Genomic DNA, 22,647 nt, shown 5'->3' on the forward strand with positions numbered 1-22,647 from the left:
TGTTAACATTTTATTTTTACTTTCCTTTATTGGTTTAAAAAACATGTCCTTTAAAAATCATAAAATGAGGTACATGTTCCAACACATTTTTAAAAAGTGTATGGGAAAATCCAATAAAAATATATATGATTTAAATTTGGCAATAGAATGAAAAGAGTAGGATTATGGAAACTCAATTTCTGTGTTATGCAAGCATTTTTATCATGAGTAATTAGTGATATTGATTGATGATACTCATTTGGTGAGTAAATTAGCAATATTAGTACATTCACAATGTTATGCAGCCATCACCCAATTCAGTTCCAAAACATCTTCATCACCCCAAAAAGGAAACCACTGCTTAAGCAGTTAGTCTTGATTCCCCTCTTTCTCAGCCTCTGGCAGCTACCAGTCTACTTTCTGTCTCTATGGTACTTACTATTCTGGCAATTTCATACAAATGGAATCACAGTATAAAACCTTTTGTATCTGGCTTCTTTCACTTAGCATGATGTTTGTGAGGTTAATCCAATTGTAGCATGTATCAGTATTCAGTTTCTTATGGCTGAGAAATAGTCCTTCGTGCGTGTGTACCACAGTTTGTTCATCTGGTCATCCACTGATGAAAGTTTCAGTTGTTTCCACCTCTTGGCTATTGTGAATAATGCTGCTACAAATTTGTGGACAATTATTTGTTTCAATTCCTGCTTTCAATTCTTTGGGATATCTACTTACAAATGGAATTGCTGGGTTATATGGTGATTCTATTTTAACTTATTTGTTTTGAAGACAGGGTCTCACTCTGTCACTCAGGCTGGAGTTAGCTTTTTGAAGAACTGTCAAAATGTTTTCAACAAACATTTTGACATTTCACATTCCTAGCGGGAGTGTACAGGGGCTGTAATTTCTCCACATCCTCACCAACACTTGTTATTTCCATTTTAAAAATTATTATAGCCATATTCATGGATGTGAAATGGTACCTCTTTGTGATTTTGACTTGAATTTCCTTAGTGACTAATGATATTGAACGTCTTTTCATGTACTTGTTAGCCATTTATATATCTTCCTTGGAGAAATGTTCATTCAAGTCTTTTGACTATGTTATGTTATGTTATGTTATGTTATGTTATGTTATGTTATGTTATGTTATGTTATTGTGATAGGGCCTCACTCTGTTGCCCAGGTGGAGTGCAGTGGTGTGATCACGGTTCACTGCAGCCTCTGTCTCCCGGGCTCAAGCCATCCTCCTATGTCAGCTTCTTGAGTAGCTGAGACTACACGTGCCATGACACCCAGCTAATTTTTGTATTTTTTTGGTAGAGACAGGGTTTTTCCATGTTGCCCAGACTCTTTTGCCCATTTTTAAATTGAGTTCTTTGTCTTTTTATTGCTGGTTTGTAAGAGTTCTTTATATAGTATGGATACTGGAATCTTATCAGATATATGATTTGCAAATATTTTCTCACATTCTATACGTTGTCTTTTCACTTTTTTGTGACTGTTACTTCATGCACAAAATTATTTATTTTATTGGCTATTTTTGTTGTTGTTGTTGTTGTTGCTCATACTCTGGATTCAGATCTAAGGTCCCACTGCCAAACTCACGGTCATGGAATTCACGCTGAGATTATAGTTATCACCCTAGCCCTTCCCAGCATCACATTTACAAAATATCACAAGGTGATTTTCAGGGAAGGTAGCCATTGTGGCTCCCTTTCCTTTTATGGGCACTCTTATTCATCTCACTTTCATAGAATGAGTTTTCTGAGGTGTTCCTCCAAATTCTGAGGTTATGCCTCATTTGAATGTGAAGCTTTCTACTCTGTGGACCAATCACATGAAAAACATCATGTTTGTCTTGTATCCACCAGGGATGGCTCCATACAGAGCCCCATCCTGGCACCTGTGTCCTGACCATGGTAGGACTTTGTTATTGGTGCCATGCAAAGTACTTCTCAGACATCTCAGACATTCCATTCCATGCAAACTTCGACTGGGCCAATGCTCCTGTCTTAGCAGTTGGAGGACAGTAAAGGGGGACACAGGTGTTCGTATTAAAGAGATTCCTATTTAATTTCACATCACTTTGTATATGTTATTTACCCTAATTGAGCTTGAGTGTCCTTATCTAAAAAATTGCTGTCTAACAGTTTTATAGTAGGCATTGCATGAGACAACATAAGTAAAGACCCTAGCACTGTGCATGGTAAATAACATGTGCTCAATTTCATTGTTGTTATTTTTACTTCCCTATGAGAAAAACAGCATGTACAGAATGGCAATTTGGGGACACTTTTTCAGTATTAGAGACTGTTCCCATTGTTTATTATCAAAATGAGGTAATCTCTTACCATTTAAACTTAATGTTTGAGGGGTTCAAATGGCAAGGGGAAATCCCCCTGAAACTAGAAAACTGAATGCTTAAAAGATGATATCTCTTACGCTATGAGTCATCAGATAGCAGCTGATTTTATCGATGCAGGCTTTATCTTTTCAATACCTTTTTACCACTCCCAGTTTACTTCTGATACCCTCACAGTCGAAATAGTTGAATCAGCAATACACAATTATTTTCCAATCTATATGGTGTTTTTCTCCTCTTAAGTGGAAAGTCATGATTTGTTCTTCTTTGAGAATCAGCAGTGACTTAACTCAGTCAGGACACATTCTCTCTCTAGTAGCAGATATATCTGCTTAGACCTCTGTGTGCAAGCTATTTGCAGTGGTGCCATTGGTGGTTTTTGCAGTCAGCCTAAGAGATAGGCTGCTGCTTCCCAAAGCCACTAACTTCAGCAAATCTGTTTCATGTTTGAATTCCTATTCTTTTACAGACTGTGTCGTACCACTAACTAGTCTAAAATTCCAATCTCTTGATTATTTCATATGAGTTCATCACGTCTCTCCAACTAGCTTCCTTCTTTGAGCTGGGAACCTTGTCACAATTATTTTGTTTCACATCAAATGCTTGGTATGTTGCTGGTCTCATCGAAAGAGTTCAGTTAATTCTTGCTAGTCTTTATCTTTTAAGTTAAACACATTGAGACACAAATGACCATGTCTACAGATAAGACATGCTCCCACATTGTAGTCTTTTACCAAACTATAAAATATTGACTTTCAAAAAGGAAACTTCCATTTCTGATTTTCAGAAATATAATATTTCCATCAAAAAGTCTTCTTTCTTTTTTTCAGTCTTGTTATAAATTTCCAAACCAGTTAGATTGTTCAATAAAGGATCCTTCTGTTTCGTTTACCTGTTTATCAATGTATGAGCTTGCTGTATGTTATTAAGCAAGTCACTTCATTCATCTAGATCTTAATTTCTGTGTCTGCTAAGTGATTTCTAAATTCTCTTCCAGATTTCCAAAGTGTCTGATTCCAGGATGCACATATGAGCAATATTTTCCAGAGCTAAATAATGATGATATTCAAGTTTAATTACTTCTGACTCTTCAATCATGCTCCCATTAAATATTATTTCATACTTCATGTTGATCTTTTCAGTCTTGGCTGAACATTTACCATTGACTCCTGTATCACTTAAAGTTTCCACCAATTCTACACATCAGAGTTTGCATTTACAATGGACTGTCCACAATCTTCCTTATCATCAGGAATTGAAAATGGTATTTCAGATCCAGATCAGTAGGATTGAAACATCCAATGTCATCTGGGTGGTAAGTAATTTCTTTGGCTCAATATTTAAAAAATCATCTTTAAAAAAGACACCATGTTTTTCTTTTATAACATCTGAAAAATTCTCGTTTTGGAAACATATTAGCAGCCCAAAACAGTTTGTCTAAACAATTACATTTCTGCATTTTCAGTTAAGGATCCAGGACAAAGTAACATGACAACTTTGGTTTGGCAGGTAGAATGGGATGCACTAAGAAAATAGATTTTCTCTGTTTTGCTCTGTCTTCTAAGAAGACTGTTGAGTCTGTCCTCGTGAATACTGGATTCCAGAGAGCCACAAAGATTAACCATTTCATTCTCCTACCTCTTTCTTCTCTGTCCTCCAGAGATTTTCCTAAATAAGATGTAATAATTTGGCAACATTTTTCTTTCCAGTGTAGCTTCCTGACAGTTTCTTAGCCTATACCCCGCTGAAATGCAGGGAAGAGTAAGTACTAGCGCTTAATGTTCCATCCAACAAGGAGCCATGTTGGAGAGTAACTTCCTGTGTCCTTTGTTGCCTCACATGTGGCTTTTTCCGCAACAAATTAAATTAAGAAAATACTGAATTTCACACTCTTTTTGTCTTTGAATTCTTTGGGGTGGATTTTTCACTTAGTTCAAATGATTATTGGGTCAGTTTTGCCTGAGGTATCCCCATCTAGTGCACTGGGGCACATTAGTGGTTGATGATTTCCGTTTCTCATCTAGGAACTCTAGTAATCTATGTGCACATAATGTTCACTCATTTCATGGGATATTAAGGACAGTGGAATGTTTTCTCATTGAAAGGAACTGAAAATTTTCCTACAGGTAAGAGAAGCCTAGGACTGTGCTTGGGCCCTCTGTCAGCTCAACCAGGCTCCACTCTTCATCCAGGCAGTGGGGGCTTTGGGTATACAGATACAGCATGGTTAGTTCCTTTGGTAAAGCATACAAGTCACTAATTTTAACATTTTCAGTTACTTTCCATATTCACTCTTGAAATTTGAGATCTACGCAAGTTAAATAAAATTTTGACTCTGTCTATTTAGGATTCATACCAAGTCTATAATTCTACCTCTCAAAGGGCAGTTTCCCACAATGAGACTTATGTAGTATGATGACTTTCAGCAACAGCGATACTTGTGTGTCGCTGTTTACTCCCTGCTAACAACACATCTTTCCACTATCCCACCGTATACTAGTGAGTCTGAATGTTTGTATTTTTTTATTATACTTTAGGTTTTAGGGTACATGTGCACAATGTGCAGGTTTGTTACATACGTATCCATGTGCCGTGTTGGTTTGCTGTTTAATGGGTACACTCGTTGGTAATTTGCGCCCAGTAAAATATTGAAGCAAAGGTCATATTGAGACTAAGGATTATCTACAAAAAGAAAAATTGAGGTGGAAGTACTGGAGGAATTGTGGAAAACTAGCACTTAGCACCACTAGCAAAAATAACATTAACCATAGACTACATGGATCCCATTCTTTATTTTTCCAAAAGACAACTCATATCTATTATTATGTTAGAAAAAATAATATTAGCCATATACCAAGTGGATTTTTTTCTTTATTTTCCTAAAAAGCAATTGTTCATATCTGTTTTCCTATTTGATTCCCATAAGAGTCCTCTTTTCGAGGGAAAGCAGCTATTTTAGACTATTTCTGTAAACTTCTAGGGCTCAAGACCCTCAGGGTAGAGTTTGGCCTTGTCTATCATGTTGTCCTCACAACACCCAACCCAGCCTGACTACAACAGTGGAGAAATCACAGCACAGAGAGGTTTGATGTGTTGCTCCAGGTGACAGAGGCAGGGTGGGATCATCCTTCACCCCTGTGCCCAGAAAGGGATGACAGTCAAATGCAGTCCCCAGGCCATGGGTGGACATATGTCCTATGGAATAGATGATGCCTTGAGAAACGCTTGTCTGAATCACTCATGCCTGAAGTTGGGGAGAACTGTAAGATCTTCCTGCAGTTAAGGAGAAGGATGCTGCTTCTGTTTAGGCCAAAATCTCCCTTATACAGGGAAGCTCCCTGTAGTGCAAGCCTGACAGTGCACTGTCATTCGTGCTGAGGGATGGGGGGAAGCTTCTGGACTCAATGTCTCAGACACCTCTGTTCCCAAACAAGCCAAAGGAAGAGCACTTGCAGCTGGACCAGAGGCACTGAGCTGTCTCCTGGATGGTACTGGCCATTTGGAACCCTGAACTGCATGGTCCTGCCCTCCTGGGTCATGGTCCTCCCCTTCCCTTTGCTTTTTGCTTTTTGTCAATGGCATAGGAAGGCAAAGTGGAGTAAGAGCTCAAGCTTGGAAGGAGGCCAGGTGTGGGAGTCAAATGTCTCAGTAACAAATCAGTGACCTCTGTTAGACTTCTGTGTAAATGTGTGTGCCAATTTCTTGTGACTTACTGATGTCTGCAAGGGTCAAATTAAACTTGCCGCTTCAATGAATGAAATGACCCAAAGACAATTCATCATATTTAAAGAAAAAAAATCACTGAATTGCTATATTTAAGGAAAAGTTTTATCTCCTACATTAACAGGGCTGTAAAGACCACAAAGCAGAAGTTGCGGTTAAACAGTTTCTACACATAAGTAGTGTCTGGGAGAAATACAACTCATTGCGTATTAATGAAATGATTAAATCATTCAGTCCAGAGTTTTAGCCTGTGCGCCCAGATCAGGCATTGTGTGCAATGTGGCAATGTCAGCGCTGAGCACGCTGGAAAGAATGAGGAGGTGAACACACGAATAGGGTATTCTACACGTGGGCTGTGTGTGCAGGTCACTGATGAGATGCTATGAGGTTGGGGTTAGGCCTCAGCTTCTCCCACAATTTGGACAAAGGGCTGTTTGAGACCAAATATGCAAGAGGATAGAAGTTACTTTAGCAAGTAGAGTAGAAAAGAGTGCTCTGAGCAGACCCAACAGGCATGAGCAGAGGCCCTGAGAGAAGGGAATTTCCAGGCCTGAAAGTCCACTGTGGTGCTGGATCCCTGAGCACATGACGACGGGCACAGGCCTAGATGCACAGGACCATGGGGTGCATGCTGAGGTTTTGTTTTTTTATCCCAAGGGCAATAAGAACAAAGGAAGTGGCAAGCTCTGATTTGAACAGCCACACAGCGGAGTGTGGTGGGGAACTGGGGCAAGGGATTTGTGGCCGCTAGGAAGCAAGCTGCGGGGTCCAGCCAAAGCAGAGATTCGAGTGAGAGAAGGGGCTGCATTTAAGGGACAGAAGGGAGGTAAAATTCAGTCTGTGACTTGTTGGCATTAGAGTGAGGTTGCCATTATTGATGTACTTCCTTCTAGCAGGGATCTGGGGGAAGAGAGGAAATATTTGCTCTTTTTTTTGTTTGTTTGTTTTTGAGATGGAGTCTCACTCTGTTGCCCAGGGTGGAGCGCAGTGGCGCAATCCCAGCTCACTGCAACCTCTGCCTCCCGGGTTCAAGCGATTCTCCTGCCTCAGCATCCTGAGTTGCTGGGATTACAGGCACGCACCACCACGCCTGGCTAATTTTTATATTTTTAGTAGAGATGGGGTTTCACCATGTTGGTCAGACCAGTCTCAAACTCCTGACCTCATGATCTGCCCGCCTTGGCCTCCCAAAGTCCTAGGATATTTGCTCTTAAATTTTAAAAATATTTAAGCAAAATGTACTTGACATTGCTCATGTTAAATAGTGAGAGTTTCATGGATCAGGACCTCACAACTTGTTAAAGGAACATATTTTGTGATCTAGGAGTAAAGTAATGCAATAAATGGAAATAAAATATAAACATTAAAAAAAACACAGTCTGCAGAGAGTGAGAAAGGAAGCCCACAATTAAATGCCCCCTGGGTGGACTAGGATGTTCTCAGCCCGGGGCTGGGTTTAATTCTGTCAGGGGCACTGTTTCAAGTTTGTGACCTGAATAGGGGGCAGGCATAAATAGAAGAAGGCCTTCGAGTTGCTAATGCCAAGCAGTGTGTGACATGTGACTTGTCCCATCCCCTTTACTGAGGACTTATTATTCGCTCTTAGAAACGTGGATGCAGACTCGAACTCAGGTTCCCCCAGTAAGTGTCAAGTGTGTGTTGTCTCCACCTTGCAGCTGTGAGGCAGGAAACAGGAGTCTTGGAAGAGGCACATTGAGGAGAAAGCATGCCTGGAGCTATGGGGGACATGAAGAAGAGAGCATGGTTCCTGCTCCCTCGGGACCATGCTAGAGTCACAGTTGATATACCAACCGCTAGCTGCAGTATATAGGAGGGCCTCAGAAGGGGTGGAGACAAGAGGAATGCAGAGGAAAGAGCAAGAAAGGCTTCATGAAGGAGAAGGGGCATAACCTAGGCTTGAAGAATAGGACAGATCCCCATATAGCAGGGAGTGGAAGACATTGCCTGAGCAGACAGGTCTGAAAGCATAAGGCATATCCAGAAGTGTGGGGGAGGCGCTGTGTTTGGAGAGATGATACCTGCAAGGGACTGGTGGGTTGGAGCCAGATTATAGAAGGCCTTGCATGACAGGGCAAGGTGTAAAGGAACCACTGAAGCCTGTGGAATTAGAGAATGGAATTAGCATCTCAGACAGATGAAGGCTAAAGGCTGTGTCAAAAGCCCAAATTACAGTTCAACTTAGACAAGCTTCCTAGAGAACAGTGTAAGACATTTTGTGTCATTGACATCTTCAGGGCATAAGAGTCTGACAGATGGAGCCCAAGAGATGGAATGTGGCCATGTGGCCACCATATCTGAAAGGACAAGAGACAGAAAACCAAGGGAGACTCAGAGAACCATCTGTCAACTTCCGAGAGAAAATGGAACTTCTGGTGTGCCATGAAAGACTGCTTTCTTGACTGAGATTTGACCATCCTAATCCAAACCTTGCTAAAGATGAATAATTTTAAAAAACGATCAATTTTTTTTAAAAGGATGACTGTTAATTCTCTACTTTTCAAGAACTTTCTTAGCAGATTCTCTGGGACTGGCACAGTGTGCACCTTCCGTCTCTGATCTGTTTCCCCAAGACCTGAGTAGCTTCTGTTTTCTCTCCCGCTTATTCCACATGAGTCCCCTGGAATTAGAAGACCATAGGGATTGGAAGCTCAGTTTTCAAAAGGCAGGAGGTCATAGCTGGCTCCCATGCGAGGCATCAGAGCATGGGGAATTGACTAGCAGAAGCGGACTTCACTGGTACATATTGTGGACCTGAAATGGGGTCTTAGGTTTGTGCTTTGGAAAAAGTCAAGTCAAGCTATTTTATAGGACAAGATGGCTATGTGTTTCCAATTGTTTTCTCTTTGCTTTTAGGAGAATTACAGCACCACTGTGAAGTGGAACCAGGTTCTGCATTGGAGCTGGGAATCCAAGCTCCCTTTGGAATGTGCAACACACTTTGTAAGAATAAAGAGTTTGGTGGACGATGCCAAGTTCCCTGAGCCAAATTTCTGGAGCAACTGGAGTTCCTGGGAGGAAGTCAGTGGTAAGAAGTGAGATGGTCACAAGAGTGAAAAGGTTTAATATATTTTTTAATGAGTAGCAATAGTCAAATAGTGGAAATCTCCTTTGAGGAACCCTGGGTAGACACTGACATTATTTTCCTTTGGCTCCTATGGGAACTAAAAAACACAGGTGTGAAACTTGGCACTGGAAGATATAGTCTGAAGTCTTGCTCCTGAACTTACTCATTGAGACAGTTGTGCAGATTCAGGCAATTTTGTATTTGTTTTCAAAACGTGTAAAGTTTGTGTATTATAAATGCTAAGTGAACAAAGCAAGACATAAATTGTACATATGTATTTATTTGAGCAACACAAACTGTGTATGCGTCTAGAGTAGAGGTTGGGAACATTTTTCTGTGAAGGGCCAGATAAGAGATAGTGTAAGCTTTTTCAGAGCATACAGTCGCTGTTGTGACTATTCAACTCTGCTACTGTAGTGTGAAAGCAGCCATAGATAGTGTGTAAACCAATGAGAGGGCTTTGTTGATAGAACTTTATTTACAAAACAGGGCCGGGTATGGTGGCTCATGCCTGTAATCCCAGCACTTTGGGAGGCCAAGGCGGGCGGATCACTTGAGGTCAGGAGTTCAAGACCAGCCTGGGAAACATGGTGAAATCCTGTCTCTACTAAAAATATAAAAATTAGCTGGGCATGGTGACGGGCGCCTGTAGTCCCAGCTATTCTGGAGGCTGAGGCAGGAGAATCGCTTGAACCCAGGAGGCAGAGGTTGCAGTGAGCCTAGATTACACCACTGTACTCCAGCCTGGGCCACAGGGCGAGATTCTCTCCCTCACACGCACACCAAAAAACAACAGGTGGTGGACTCAAATTGTAGCCCCCCCAAATCTAGACGGGGGGGTGGGGGGAAGGGGAGCGGAATATGGAAAAATGAAAGTGGTGTGTTATTTGAAAAATAAGATTATGGATAAATATATTTTAAATATTCTTTAATACTGATAATTTAATTTTGTTGTCATTAAAATTTAGAGTAGGTTTTGTCAGTTTCTTTTGCTCGCGTTAAACTAATAATACTAATGAGATAATAATAATTGAATTAAATCTATGACCTAGTCACATTTTAAAGTACTATACATATTTAGTTCTCATATCAGTCCTACAAAAGGACTTTTTTTTTTTTTTTTTTGAGACAGGTGGATCATGGCCGACTCCCGACTGCTCCCCTCTCTGGATTCATCTTTCAGCACTGGACTGCATCACCGTGGTCTCGATCTCCTGACCTCGTGATCCGCCCGCCTCGGCCTCCCAAAGTGCTGGGATTGCAAGCGTGAGCCACCGCGCCCAGCCTATAAAAGGACTTCTTATCCTCACTTCACAGATAAGGAAACTGAGGCACTGAGAGGTTAAAGAAGCCATGCAAGGTCACCACGCCACTAAGTGCTGGAGCTGGACCTCCAACCCAGACAGTCTGGCTCCAGAGGTCGTGTGCTTAACCATTACATCCTACTGTGGAAAGAAGGACACATACACAGGGACAGAAAAGATATTAAAAAGATAGTAAGAGGTTGGGTGTGGTGGCTCACATCTGTAATCCTAGTACTTTGGGAGGCCGAGGCGGGCGGATTGCCTGGGCTCAGGAGTTCGAGACCAGCCTGCACAACATGGCGAAGCCCCAGCTCTACTAAATATACAAAAAAATCAGCCGGGTTTGGTGGCACATGCCTGTAGTCCCAGCTACTCAGGAGGCTGAGGCACAAGAATCGCTTGAAGGTTGGATTTTTAAAAAACTTTCAAAAATGAGCGTTTCAAAGACCCCTCACACTTGAGGGACTGGCATTTCTGAGAAGGTGGAAGAGATATGATCTCCAGTGCAATGAAGAGATTATGAGGGATTTTGGAGCTGCATAGACCTTGCCAGTCTGAATGTGGCTTTGCCACTTTCTAACTGAGCAAACTTTGGCCAAGTCCTACCTGACCTGTTGTTATAAGGTACTAAGAACAACATGAGATAATGTACATAAACACTTAACATGGCCTTCGGCAGGGCTGGGACTTGATAGAAAGCAGTTACAATAACCTGATAGAAAGCAGTTACAATAACCCAGCGATGGCAATCATGCGATTATCAGAGTGGTAATAGTAATGTGCTGTCTGTGGCAGTCAGAGCAACAGCAGTGGTATCAGTGTAACAATAGGAGCAGCGGTGGAAAGGATTGTCTTGCATGCACCAGAGGGTAGAGGTTTGGCAGAGAAATTTAGGTTGCTGTTTTCTCCAGGAGGTAGAAAAAGCTGAAGTTATCTGCTGAAGGCAGATGGATAACTTGTTTTAAGAGGCTTGAATTTTGAGGGCGATTCTAACTTGGCTATTTTTTTTTTCTTGCAGTACAAGATTCTTTTGGACGGGATATATTGTTCGTTTTCCCTAAAGATAAGCTGGTGGAAGAAGGCTCCAATGTTACCATTTGTTACGTTTCTAAGAACATTGAAAATAATGTATCCTGTTATTTGGAAGGGAAACAGATTCATGGAGAACAACTTGATCCACATGTAACTGCATTCAGCTTGAATAGTGTGCCTTTCGTTAGGAATAAAGGGACAAATGTCTATTGTGAGGCGAGTCAAGGAAATGTCAGTAAAGGCATACGAGGCATCGTTCTTTTTGTCTCAAGTAAGTGTGCAAATTCTCTGTGGCCCTTTCTTCTCATTTCCTGAGGAATAGATTAAATCTCCTTTACTAGAAGACAAATAAACATTTCTATCCATGATCTTGATTTTCTTTTGTTTCCCAAGTTTTCCAGGAGAGGCTCTGAAGTCAATGTCCTTCAGTAATATTTCCGGGATTTCCTGTTGTTTTCTTGTCCTTACTGAGAGTTGTATTCCTAGAAATCGATAGTATTAAAGAAGAGACAGTTCAGGTCATGACCTGGACCCCTGGGAAAATACCCTTTTTTGCCCAGCCATGCTGGAATTACTTCGGGATCATGGAGGGAGGGTAGGAGCTACAGATTGGACAACCACGGAGTCAGCCAGGGTTGTGGCCTAGGAGACCTGGGTTTGAATCTTCTTTCCCTGGCTGGGTGTGTCATCTTGCCAAGTTCCCTAGCCTCTCTGAGCCAGTTTCCTCCTTTGTAAAATGGGGACAGTGATGGTGATTGTGAGGATTAATGAATGTGGGTAGTGCCTGGCCCCAGTAGTAGCTGCGTGCAGTCAGCAAATGGAGGCCATTACTGTTCGTAACTGTGCAGTAAATTGGTTCCATCGGATCTATTAGTGGAGTGGGAACATTTTGATTTTTATATAGATCTGTGTGTGCACAACTAGTGGCCTCCTGTATTTTGTTTTGAGCATCTCCTTCCCCTGCACAGTAGGGATCATCTCCCTCCCTGCCTCCCTTGCCAAAGGAAGTCTCCAGTCTCCTGGATGCCTGGTTCATCTGTGTCCCCTTAGCTTGGCCACTAAGGGCAGCAGTAACTCTGGGGATTTGGAGGTGCTTTGCCATTCCCTGAACACTCAACTCCCGCCTGTTGAATTTAGCACGTTTACAAATCTGATTTTCTTGCATCCCCGAAGCATAATGTGAGCCACAGCACCCGAAATGAAACATTGGCGGGCACTGGGGATACAACCCTTGTCAAATGGACACAGCATCAGCCACTTGCATAACATGGACCACACATGCCCATGACATCTCAGAAAATCACAAGGGTAGGAAGGAGAAGGGGCCAAGATGAGGTGGCCCCTGAAAAGTGACTTTTGGAGGCTGTTGATAGGTAGCCTTCCACCTCAGTGACCCCTTCATCGTTCAGAGTAACTCTGTGACTTCAGACTCTACACAGAGCTTTCCATTTGGCTTATCTTCCAATAAAAAGATTTAACTAGGTCTGTTTTCCTTTGTATGGACAGAAGTACTTGAGGAGCCCAAGGACTTTTCTTGCGAAACCCAGGACTTCAAGACTTTGCACTGTACTTGGGATCCTGGGACGGACACTGCCTTGGGGTGGTCTAAACAGCCTTCCCAAAGCTACACCTTATTTGAATCGTAAGTTGGCTCTGGTTACATTATTGACAAGTTCTTCCTCATTTGAGGTGCTTGTGACAACATGGCAAAAATCTACACTTAGATGTTGCAGGAAATTTGAACAAATATTTCAGAACCACCTGCCAAGGTCAAGAGGAAACCTTTAAGTGGTGACAAACGTCTAATACTTTCTACCTGAGGTTTTTAAAAAAGGAACAGTTAGCATAGCATGGTAAGAAAGACAGTTAATGTATACCTTGACGTGAAAATAGTCCTGTCTGATAATCTGGGTCTACCCAATTTCTGACTTTTTAGGAATATTCCAAGTAAATTAAGGGATGTTCTTGCCACGAGTCAGTGATTCATGTTAAGACATTTCAGCACGTATGTCAAATTTGTAGAAACAATATTTTCATTATTGGTATTTGTTGGTGATGGATCAATGCCATTATGGGGAACATAGTTTGACAGTAACTGAGTATGCCCTGAGGGATAAGGGATACATTTGCTTTGACAAAAGTAAAAGCCTTGTAATGGTTGTGTTATTTTGTTTTGTTTTTAAAGATTTTCTGGGGAAAAGAAACTTTGTACACACAAAAACTGGTGTAATTGGCAAATAACTCAAGACTCACAAGAAACGTATAACTTCACACTCGTAGCTGAAAATTACTTAAGGAAGAGAAGTGTCAATATCCTTTTTAACCTGACTCATCGAGGTGAGACTAGAGTTGTCACAGCCCACCGTGGCCACTAACGTGTCTTTGTTTGACAGACTGTGTGATCAAGTAAATATGCTGTAGATCTTTGCCTCATTCACAGCGGAGGTGAGAGTTAGAATTTATACCTATTGTTCATGCCACGTTTCTCCTCATGGATGCACGCATCCCCTATTTGTTTCTTTTAATAATGTCACGAGCACCAATGAGCTTACTACCCAACTTCAAAAATTGGACTCTAACAGTAACTTCTATCATATCTCATCCTATAATGCCCACACCTTAAATTGTGTACATGTGTATTCTCATTTCTTATGTGATGGTAAAAATGCCTTTATTTTGTTTGGTTTTAATGCATAGAAAGGACATCAAGCTGTATGTAATAATTCAGTAATTATGTTTATATAATATTAAATTGCTAATATTTGCCCATATTGTTTAGTGTTGCTGTAGTCCATTCACTTTTACTGCTGTGTAGTATTTCATTGTGTAAATATTAAATATTTTATTCATACATCTCCTTTGATGGATTTGCAGGTTGTATCAAGATTTTTGCTCTTGGGCACATGTTAATATGAACATTTTTATACATGTGTCCAGTACACATCTACAATTGTTTTTCTTGCATATATACTTAAGAGTTGGATCAGATGTAGAATATGTTCAACTTATACGATAAGGTCAAATTGTTTTTCAAAGGAGTAATACCAGTTATACCCCCACCCTATAGATTCATATATTCTTACCAAGTTGGTATTGGCACTTTTTTTTATTATTGCCAATTAAATGGCTATAAAATGGTATTTCATGATAGTCTTGAGATCGAATCTCGTGAGTATTTTGGCCACATCTGTTTTCTCTTTTATGAAAAGCTTATGCAATTTGCACATTTTTTGTTGGTAAGAATATTCATATATTCTTGATATTGATTTGTTGTTCATTTCTTTACTGCTAATATCTTCTCCCAATTTGTAACTCACTTTCTTTTATATGTCTATTGATTAACAAAAGTTTGTCATTTTTAAAGCAGATAATTTTATAAAAATATTTTAAAGATAATCATTTCCTACCCCAAGATCAGAAGGACAGTCACCTATAAGTTTTTAGTAAGAAGTTTAAAGGTTTTTAAGAAGACAAATTCCAAATCCTTCTGGGATTGATTTTTTTATATTAAGTGAGATAGGGTTATGACACTGAATTTTTCTGTTTGGTAACCATTTTTCCATATCTGTTTATCAAATAACTCTTCCTTCCCTAATGATCTGACATGCCACCTCTTTCACTATTATGAAAGCGTAAGAGAGTTCTGGATTCTTAATTCCACTGGTTGGTCTGTTTATTCCTGCACTAGTATTACACTAACTTACTTAAAGTTTCAGATGAGTCTTGACATCGGGTAGGGTAAGTCTCTCACCCTATTCTTTTTCAGGACTATCCTTACTATTCTTGGTGCCATACTCTTTTATGTAAAATTGATAATTTACCAAATTCTATGAAAACCCCTGCTGGGCTTTTCACGGGATTTGCACTTAATCTATAAATGCAACTTGGAGAGATCAAAATCTGTATGTTACTAAATCTTCCTGTGTGCGGACATAGTATATTTTTATATTTCCTTAGGCCTCTGTTAAAATCATTTCATAAAGTTTTAAATTTTTCCCTTGTATACTTCTTGCATATTTTTTGTGCTACTGATATGGCTCCAATGACTGGAGGAACATCAGGTTCTTCGTTTCGCTCAGGTTTAGATAAAACGACACCGACACACATGGAGTGGTTTTAAGGAGAGAGAAGTTTAATAGGCAAGAAAGAAGGAAGGAAGAAGGAAACAACTCCTCCATACAGAGACAGAGGGAGGAGGGATTTGAACAAAGAGAAAACCCCATGTGGAGCAGAATAGTGGCTGCTTATATGAGGAGGCTGGAGGAGTTGGTTTCTGATTTGCATAGGGCTGAGGGGATTGGTTTGACCAGGCATGTCATTCACATAGCCCAGGAAAAAACTGGCCCTCCCACCCTAGCCTTTTAATATGCAAATGCAGGGCACCTTGATGTTCTACACACGTGGGGATATGTGGGGGCTGCCATGTTGCTAGGCACATGTTGGGGCAAGGAAGAAGACAGCGTGAATTGCCATGTTTGGGTGGACCCAGTTTGTTTCTAATGGCCAGCATTTGCACATTGAAGCTTGGGTAGGGGAGAGGTTCTAAAAGTCAGGGCCTTTCTGCTAGACAAGAAACATTTCTGGAGCTGCTTTAAAAGAAACAAAAACTTCCCAAGGACCCCTTTTAACTCCTATAACACTGTAGGCACTTAAAAATTTCCTGAAAACAGTTAAAATCATTGTTAGCATATATCCTTCCCTTTTTTCTTTCTCCATTTTGAAATTTTAACTCCTTTCTCATTTAAAAATAATTGTACTATATCATCATTGTCAGAGCACATAGATATTACCTGTTACATCATCTCCCTTTTAAATCTTGCTGCATCTTGTAAGTCCACAAGTATATATGTTTAATGTTCACCATTAGAGCTTATGCAAATATCTCTCTGGTCATTTTGATTATCTGAAATTTATTCCCTAGTACTTCAGAAAGTGTCTATGGGAACAACAGTCACCTGAATTTTTGAATGTCAATAAAAGTTTTACTCTGGTCTTTGTATTTAATGGTCAGTTTGAATAGATATAAAATTTTTAGCTTATATTTTCTTCCGTGAGTATCATAAATTTTATTGTTGCATTTTTTTTTCTGGCATACAGCAAGGCTGATGAAAAGCCTAGTAGTAATGGTAATCTATTTTTTTCCCCATTAGAAGTTACTTGCTTTTTTGCCTAGATGCCCGGAGGATTTTTTTCTTTTTCTTTAAAACCTTTGTCTTGGTATTGGCTATTCTAGGTTGATGTGTTCAGTAATATGGTACATTCTTTCAATATGTAGTATCAAATGTTTTTTTAATTCAGGAAGTTTTCTGAATTATAGTTTTTGGTATTTGCTTGGCCACCTTCCCTTGGTTTTCTTTTTCAGGAATTCCTGCTAACTCTATATTGAATCTTTTTTCTGATCTTTAATATTTGTCACTTTCTCTTGAATTACTTTTATCCCTTCATTTATTTTATTTAAATTTTTTTTTTCTCCCTTTACCTCCTATTTGCTTAAGAAATTATCTGTTGTGTTTTTTTGCTCTGGTAACTACTTCCAGTTTAACATCTTCAATTTTGAATTTATTTTTTGTTTTGTATCTATTTCTTTCCTGAGTTCTGTTCCCTCATCCATGACGTTTGCTAAATCTGATTTATATTGTTCTCTAATATCTTTTATTACTTTTACAATGTCTTTTAGTCTATTTTGAAGTAGTTGTTTTATCATCATATTCATTTCTGCTGTATCTGTGGTTGTATCTTCTTTTCCGTTCACAATATTATCTATGTGTGCCTTTGCTCTTATTATTTGGTAATCTTGCTAGAAGTGTAACTACTTTGATTTCTTTTTAAAAAGAAACCAATTTTGCTTTGAAAATTAATTCTTTTTGTTGTGTTTTGTTGTTGAATTTCCACTGTAATTTTTATTACCTGTTTTCTTCTACTTTCTTGGATTTTTTTCTGTACCTTTTACTTTCATAAGTTGGATATTAGTTCACAAATAAAATATTTAAAGTTACATATTTCCATTGAAATACCAGTTTTATGGCATCCACAACAGTCCAATAAGTTTTAACTTAACATTGCAGTGCTTTCATTATAACAAACTATATATGATACCATTTCTAATCCATGAATTAATTTGTGTTTCAAATTTTCTAAAATGAAATTTTTATTTTTTTGTTATTAATTTTTAAGAAAAATTCACTGTGGTCATAGAAGGTGTCTATGTGATACATGTTCATTGAAATTGTTGGGGTCTGTTTCGTGGGCTTGTACCTTGCTGAAAGTGTGGTCTATGGACCAGAAGCATCAGTATCACCTAGGAGCTTTGTAGAAGTGCAGAATCGCAGGCCCCGCCTCAGTCCTACCGAACCTGAATCTGTATTTTAACAAGGTCGTCTGGTGATTTCCTATCTATATCAAAGTTTAAGAAGCATTGATCTAGTCTCTGATGAAGTAGGTTAAGTTTGTTCATTGTTTTGTTCAGACCTTCTGTATCTTTCTTGGTTTTGCGGACCAGCCTATCAATAATTGAGAAAGGTGTGTTAAAATTACTCACTATTTTGGTAAAATTGTTTATTTCTCCTTGAAGTTCTATGAATTTTAACTTTACATATTTTGAGGGCATTTTATCAGGTTCATAGTTTAGAATCGCTGTATCTTCTTTATGCTAATCCATAGATTTCTTGTATGTCTTTTTTAATGTTTATTTTGTTAATTTTAAACTCTTCATCTGTTTGTTCTAATACCACTGCTACACTGCAGTCTGTAAATCACTTTGTCGTGTTTCTCTTGTCATAGTCATGCTGCTCAGATGTCTCACTATCCTGGTTTCTGAGCTTGAATTCCCCTGTAAGTATCTTCTATGCTGGTAGGCAGCAAATATCAGGGAAAGGCTACAGGCCAAACCCCAGCCTTGTCAGCTCAAAGTCTAAAGCAGAGCATGGCCTAGGGATGAGCTGAGGATAGAGAGATATAGGCACCCCCAAAACCATAATTAATCACTCTTCATTGTACCAAACAACCTTCAGGTCAGGGTTTCACCTTCAGCCCTGCCCCCCACTTTCATCCCTCAAGAAGCAACATTAAAAGGTTAGATTGGAATCTATCAGACCTGTGTGTCTGGAGGAGAGAGGAAGGAAGTCTCCCAAGCCACTGGATTTCCTCGTTTTCCTCAGCTCCTTGCTTTGCAGGACTTCTGTTCTTTCCTGTTCTTACTCCTGGGAACCCCTGCTCCAGTGGTCTGAGTTTGAGTTTGATTACTTAAGCATTTTTTTTTTAAGATACAGACAGCATTGCTTCATGTGACCTATATGTCCTGGCACAGGTTGGCTGCTACCTTCTGCAATCTGCTGCCCAAGATTGGCATTTGTATTGGCCAGATGGGACCTATATTTTATATCATACCTGAAAGCTTTCCACTATAGCAGAATCATTACAGAAACTTGTATGAGTTTGGTTACTTAGGAATCATTCTTGATACTTTTCTCCCTTTTATCTTTCAGATTCACTCCATCTGCAATTACTATTTTTTTTTTATTTCTAAACATTTTTAAAACATACTCACTTCTTTCTGTCTCCACAATTACTTCCTTAGCCCAATTTACTTCCCTCCTGACTTGGGCCAAAAATATAGCTTCCTACCAGATTTACAAGTATCTTCATATTCTCTATACCTCAAAACCAAATTTGATCATATTATTGCTGCTTCAAAATTAATAAAGCATTTTTAAGGATATAGACAACATCATTTGATGTAACTCTCATGGTCCAGCACAGATTGGCTGCCACCTTCTTTGTCTGCCTGTTGTTTTTTCAGTGTGAGGCCAGGTGCCTTCTCTGTCTCCTACAGGTTTGTCACAATCTCTTTATCTTTATACATGTTGTTCACTTTTACTGGGATGCCCCCCCTTCTCCTTTTACCTGCTTAACTCTTACACATCTTTAGATTTCAGCTTAATCCTCGCTTCACCCTCCAACAGAGCAGGCACTGGGGACCTAGCAATGAACCAAATTGAGTGATTGCCTCTAGGGAACTCATGTGCTAGTGTGTGTTGAGAGGGCTGGATTGGGGGCAGGATTGAGGATTGTAGATATATAGCAACGTGTTACATGTAAAGAAGTCAATACTGTAACTTCAAGTACCGGTAAATCATACAAAGAAGGTAAAATTCAAGTAATAGGGTAGAGAATGCCTGGGATGTTGCTGCCATTAGGATGGTTATGGAAAGCCTCTAAGAGAGCTGTCTTAAAGGATGAGAAGGAGGCCTCCAGCCCCGCCCAGCTGTGTTTCCCAGCATGCACTGCAGTGGCATGTTTTCGTTGTGCTGGAAAGCAGTGTTTAGTATCCACACTATCCTAGTCAGATGGGAGTACTACCCTACCAGTAGTCTGTGTTGATGTCCTTTCTTCAGTTGCTGTGTGAGTTGGCTGTTCTTTAGTATCATTCAGTGGCTTCCTTGGCTTGCAAAGGACAGGGTTCATGGAAAGCCCACCATATTCTGTGAGAATGCATTCATTATTGTGTTGCTTGGGCTGTGAAGGATGTTACTTGCTCAGATTAAAGTCTCATGGGTTACTCAAAATGATGACATAACTTTCTCATAAGGGCATCTATGGTAGTCTGAGCATTCACATGAGTGACACATATTTGACCTTTTTAGCCAGCTGTCATTCTACATAATGAACAGAGAGGGAGATTCTCTGAAAGAGAATATGCGGGACTAGACATTGCAATGGGAATACGTGTGCCATAGTAAACTGTGCATATTCAGGAATGTAAAGGAAAAATGAGGAGGATTATATCATTGTTTTGAGATAATTATCCTTAGCTACAAGGATCACTAACAAGGGTGGTATCAGTCCAAGTTTGGACAAGCAGTTGCTGGGCAGATGTCCCTGCAGAAATTTTGTGTGTGCGTAAGACTGTGATGGCCTTTATGCAAGATTATGGTTTTTGCAGTCTTTTGTGAGAAATTTTTTATTTGGATATTCGTGCATGAGAACCCTCCTTCCCTTCATGGCCTTCCCTGGCTTCATTATTGATGGTTTTAAAACATCACGTGACTCCATTTTTATTCTGACAACTTTCACATTTCTGCCTTTTGATCAAGATCTCTCTCTGAAATCATTGCTGATCATCCTTTAACCAGGAGGGACCTGTCCTGGATTACTGGTCTGGTCTCACATTGGAGGGAGTGATTGGCAACTAGGGGTCAGTGTCAAAAGCCTTTTAGCCATATTTGAATGAGGGAGGTCTGGAGGGTGGTGCTCTCAGGATAAGCCTTCCCGGCGTCCATTGTTAAGTTCAATTTCATCTATTCTGTAGTTTTTTGGCCATCCTCTCAAAGTGCTGGGCCAGCATTGTTCTGTTAGGAGTAGTACTTCAGCAGAAATTTGACAAGGAACAAGTATAAAATTTTAAAAGGAAAATGGAAAATAAAGTTAATAGTAATATGATAACCCCAGTTTGCGTAATAGTTTTGAGCTTTGAGCCTCACCTTAAGGGCAGATAATTGAATAACTCAAATGACATGGGACTTAGGTGAGACCTGTTGTAATTACGTGACCTATTTATTTAAAAAATTGTATGTATACAGGCCTCAACTTCCCCAGAGGAATTTATCCATATACAACATGTAGTATTAGCAATAGCGCAGATATTTCCTTATTTCATGACTTAAAGGAGCTCTGGAGTCAGGTTCTATCAAGTTATCCGCAGAAACTACTGATTGTGAATTTTCAATTACATTATTATCCTGTAAAGAAAAAGATACACCTAAGAAAGGAAAAAGTAAGAGGGGTAAGAGTGTCATTGTGATGGGGAATCTTGTCCCATCATCTTGGGAAAAGTTGTTCACTGCATAAAGCCGTCAACCTCTTGTCCTCATTTGCAGCTTGAAGGTCACTGGGTATGGAATTAGCAGGTTCAATTACCTTTCTGTGCAGCTCGTACATCAGGCATGAGACTTGTCCCTTGAAAGTTATATTAAGTTGTCCAGCTTCAGTTTAAGAGCTTTCGGAACAGAGCAGGTTTTGGAGAGTTATAGCCAAATATTGGAGGAAATTAAGGGAATGCAGGATCTAGTCCAGCCTACAGGGAGATAACAAGAACTCAAAATCAATGCACTGGTTTATGGAAGGAGAAGTGGGTTCAAATGATATGTCTGACAAAATGGGACCTGTTCATGTGGCTACATTTTATTTGCCGTGATAGGTAATTTTATGAAGGCTGGGTACCAAATTTTGGGTAAAGCAATTTCTGCAGCAGATTTATTTTTAAAAACCTCTTCCCTTTTTGTGTTTCAAATGAGTTTAGGGGTTAAACATTCAAATATTTACATTTTAGCTAGGACTAGCTAAATCGTTTCAGAAGACCAAAATCTACAAGTGGCCTTCAATTTTAGCAATAATTTATCTTTTTGTTTGCCGGTCTCGTTGGCTCAATTAGTCACCCTAAGTGGGGAAATGTTTTAGAAAAATGTACTTAACAGTCCCCCACTCCCTTGGCTTTTTCTGGCTCATGCATGGCAGACAAAGCAAAATTTTTATGCCAGGCAGAGATAACTTATATTATTGCTCTGAACTCAAGATTTTGACTTGTTTAATCTGAGAGCCTAACTTTTTATAAACATTTATCTAGTTCTTTTCTTTTTAGATTATCAGCCTTTTAATTAGCTATTATATCACCCTAAGCAACTGCTAGCAAGGCAAACCTAATTTTACATTTCTGAAAGGATGACTCTTAGGTGTACAAGGCTAGGTTGTTGGTTGTCACAGAGCTGTTGTAATTTGAAAGCCCCCTCTTTTTTTTTTCTTATCTTGGCTGAAATGCCTTAAGAAAAACTTCTAATTGACTTTTGAAATTAGCAACAGTAGAATATCTTAATTCAAGTGAAAAAGTCAATAGATTCAGAGTAAGCAGAGAAGAAGAAGAAAAGAAAAAAAGAGAAAAAGAAGTTGGGAGCCTAAATGCCAGCATTTTAAAAAATTCTGTAGTTGTAGTTTCTTAATTTGGTACCGAGAAAAACAAGCCTGGGGATGTTGAATGATTCTTAAGATGACCATTGACTGAAAACTGTGCATGAGGAAAAGCCATGTAGCCAGCCAGAATACTTGGCATGCCTGAATACTGGGGAATCCCATTCTATTTGCCAAATAAATTCTATAAATCCTGTCAA

The 22,647-nt window shown here is 39.6% G+C and overlaps 1 protein-coding gene across 2 annotated transcripts in view; it reads left to right on the plus strand.

Annotated features, from left to right (window-relative positions):
- Window positions 1-22,647, plus strand: part of OSMR (oncostatin M receptor) — an 85,779-nt gene that overhangs the window by 24,989 nt on the left and 38,143 nt on the right. For both annotated transcript variants that reach the window (XM_058430262.1, XM_032136077.2), the window contains exons 3-7: window positions 3,487-3,659; window positions 8,942-9,113; window positions 11,475-11,759; window positions 12,995-13,130; window positions 13,674-13,825. In XM_058430262.1, the coding sequence (XP_058286245.1) occupies window positions 3,487-3,659; window positions 8,942-9,113; window positions 11,475-11,759; window positions 12,995-13,130; window positions 13,674-13,825 (918 nt within the window). The remainder of the gene's footprint in view (window positions 1-3,486; window positions 3,660-8,941; window positions 9,114-11,474; window positions 11,760-12,994; window positions 13,131-13,673; window positions 13,826-22,647) is intronic.

This window comes from Hylobates moloch, unplaced genomic scaffold (genome assembly GCF_009828535.3).
Source record: "Hylobates moloch isolate HMO894 unplaced genomic scaffold, HMol_V3 SCAFFOLD_17, whole genome shotgun sequence".
NCBI lineage: Eukaryota > Metazoa > Chordata > Mammalia > Primates > Hylobatidae > Hylobates > Hylobates moloch.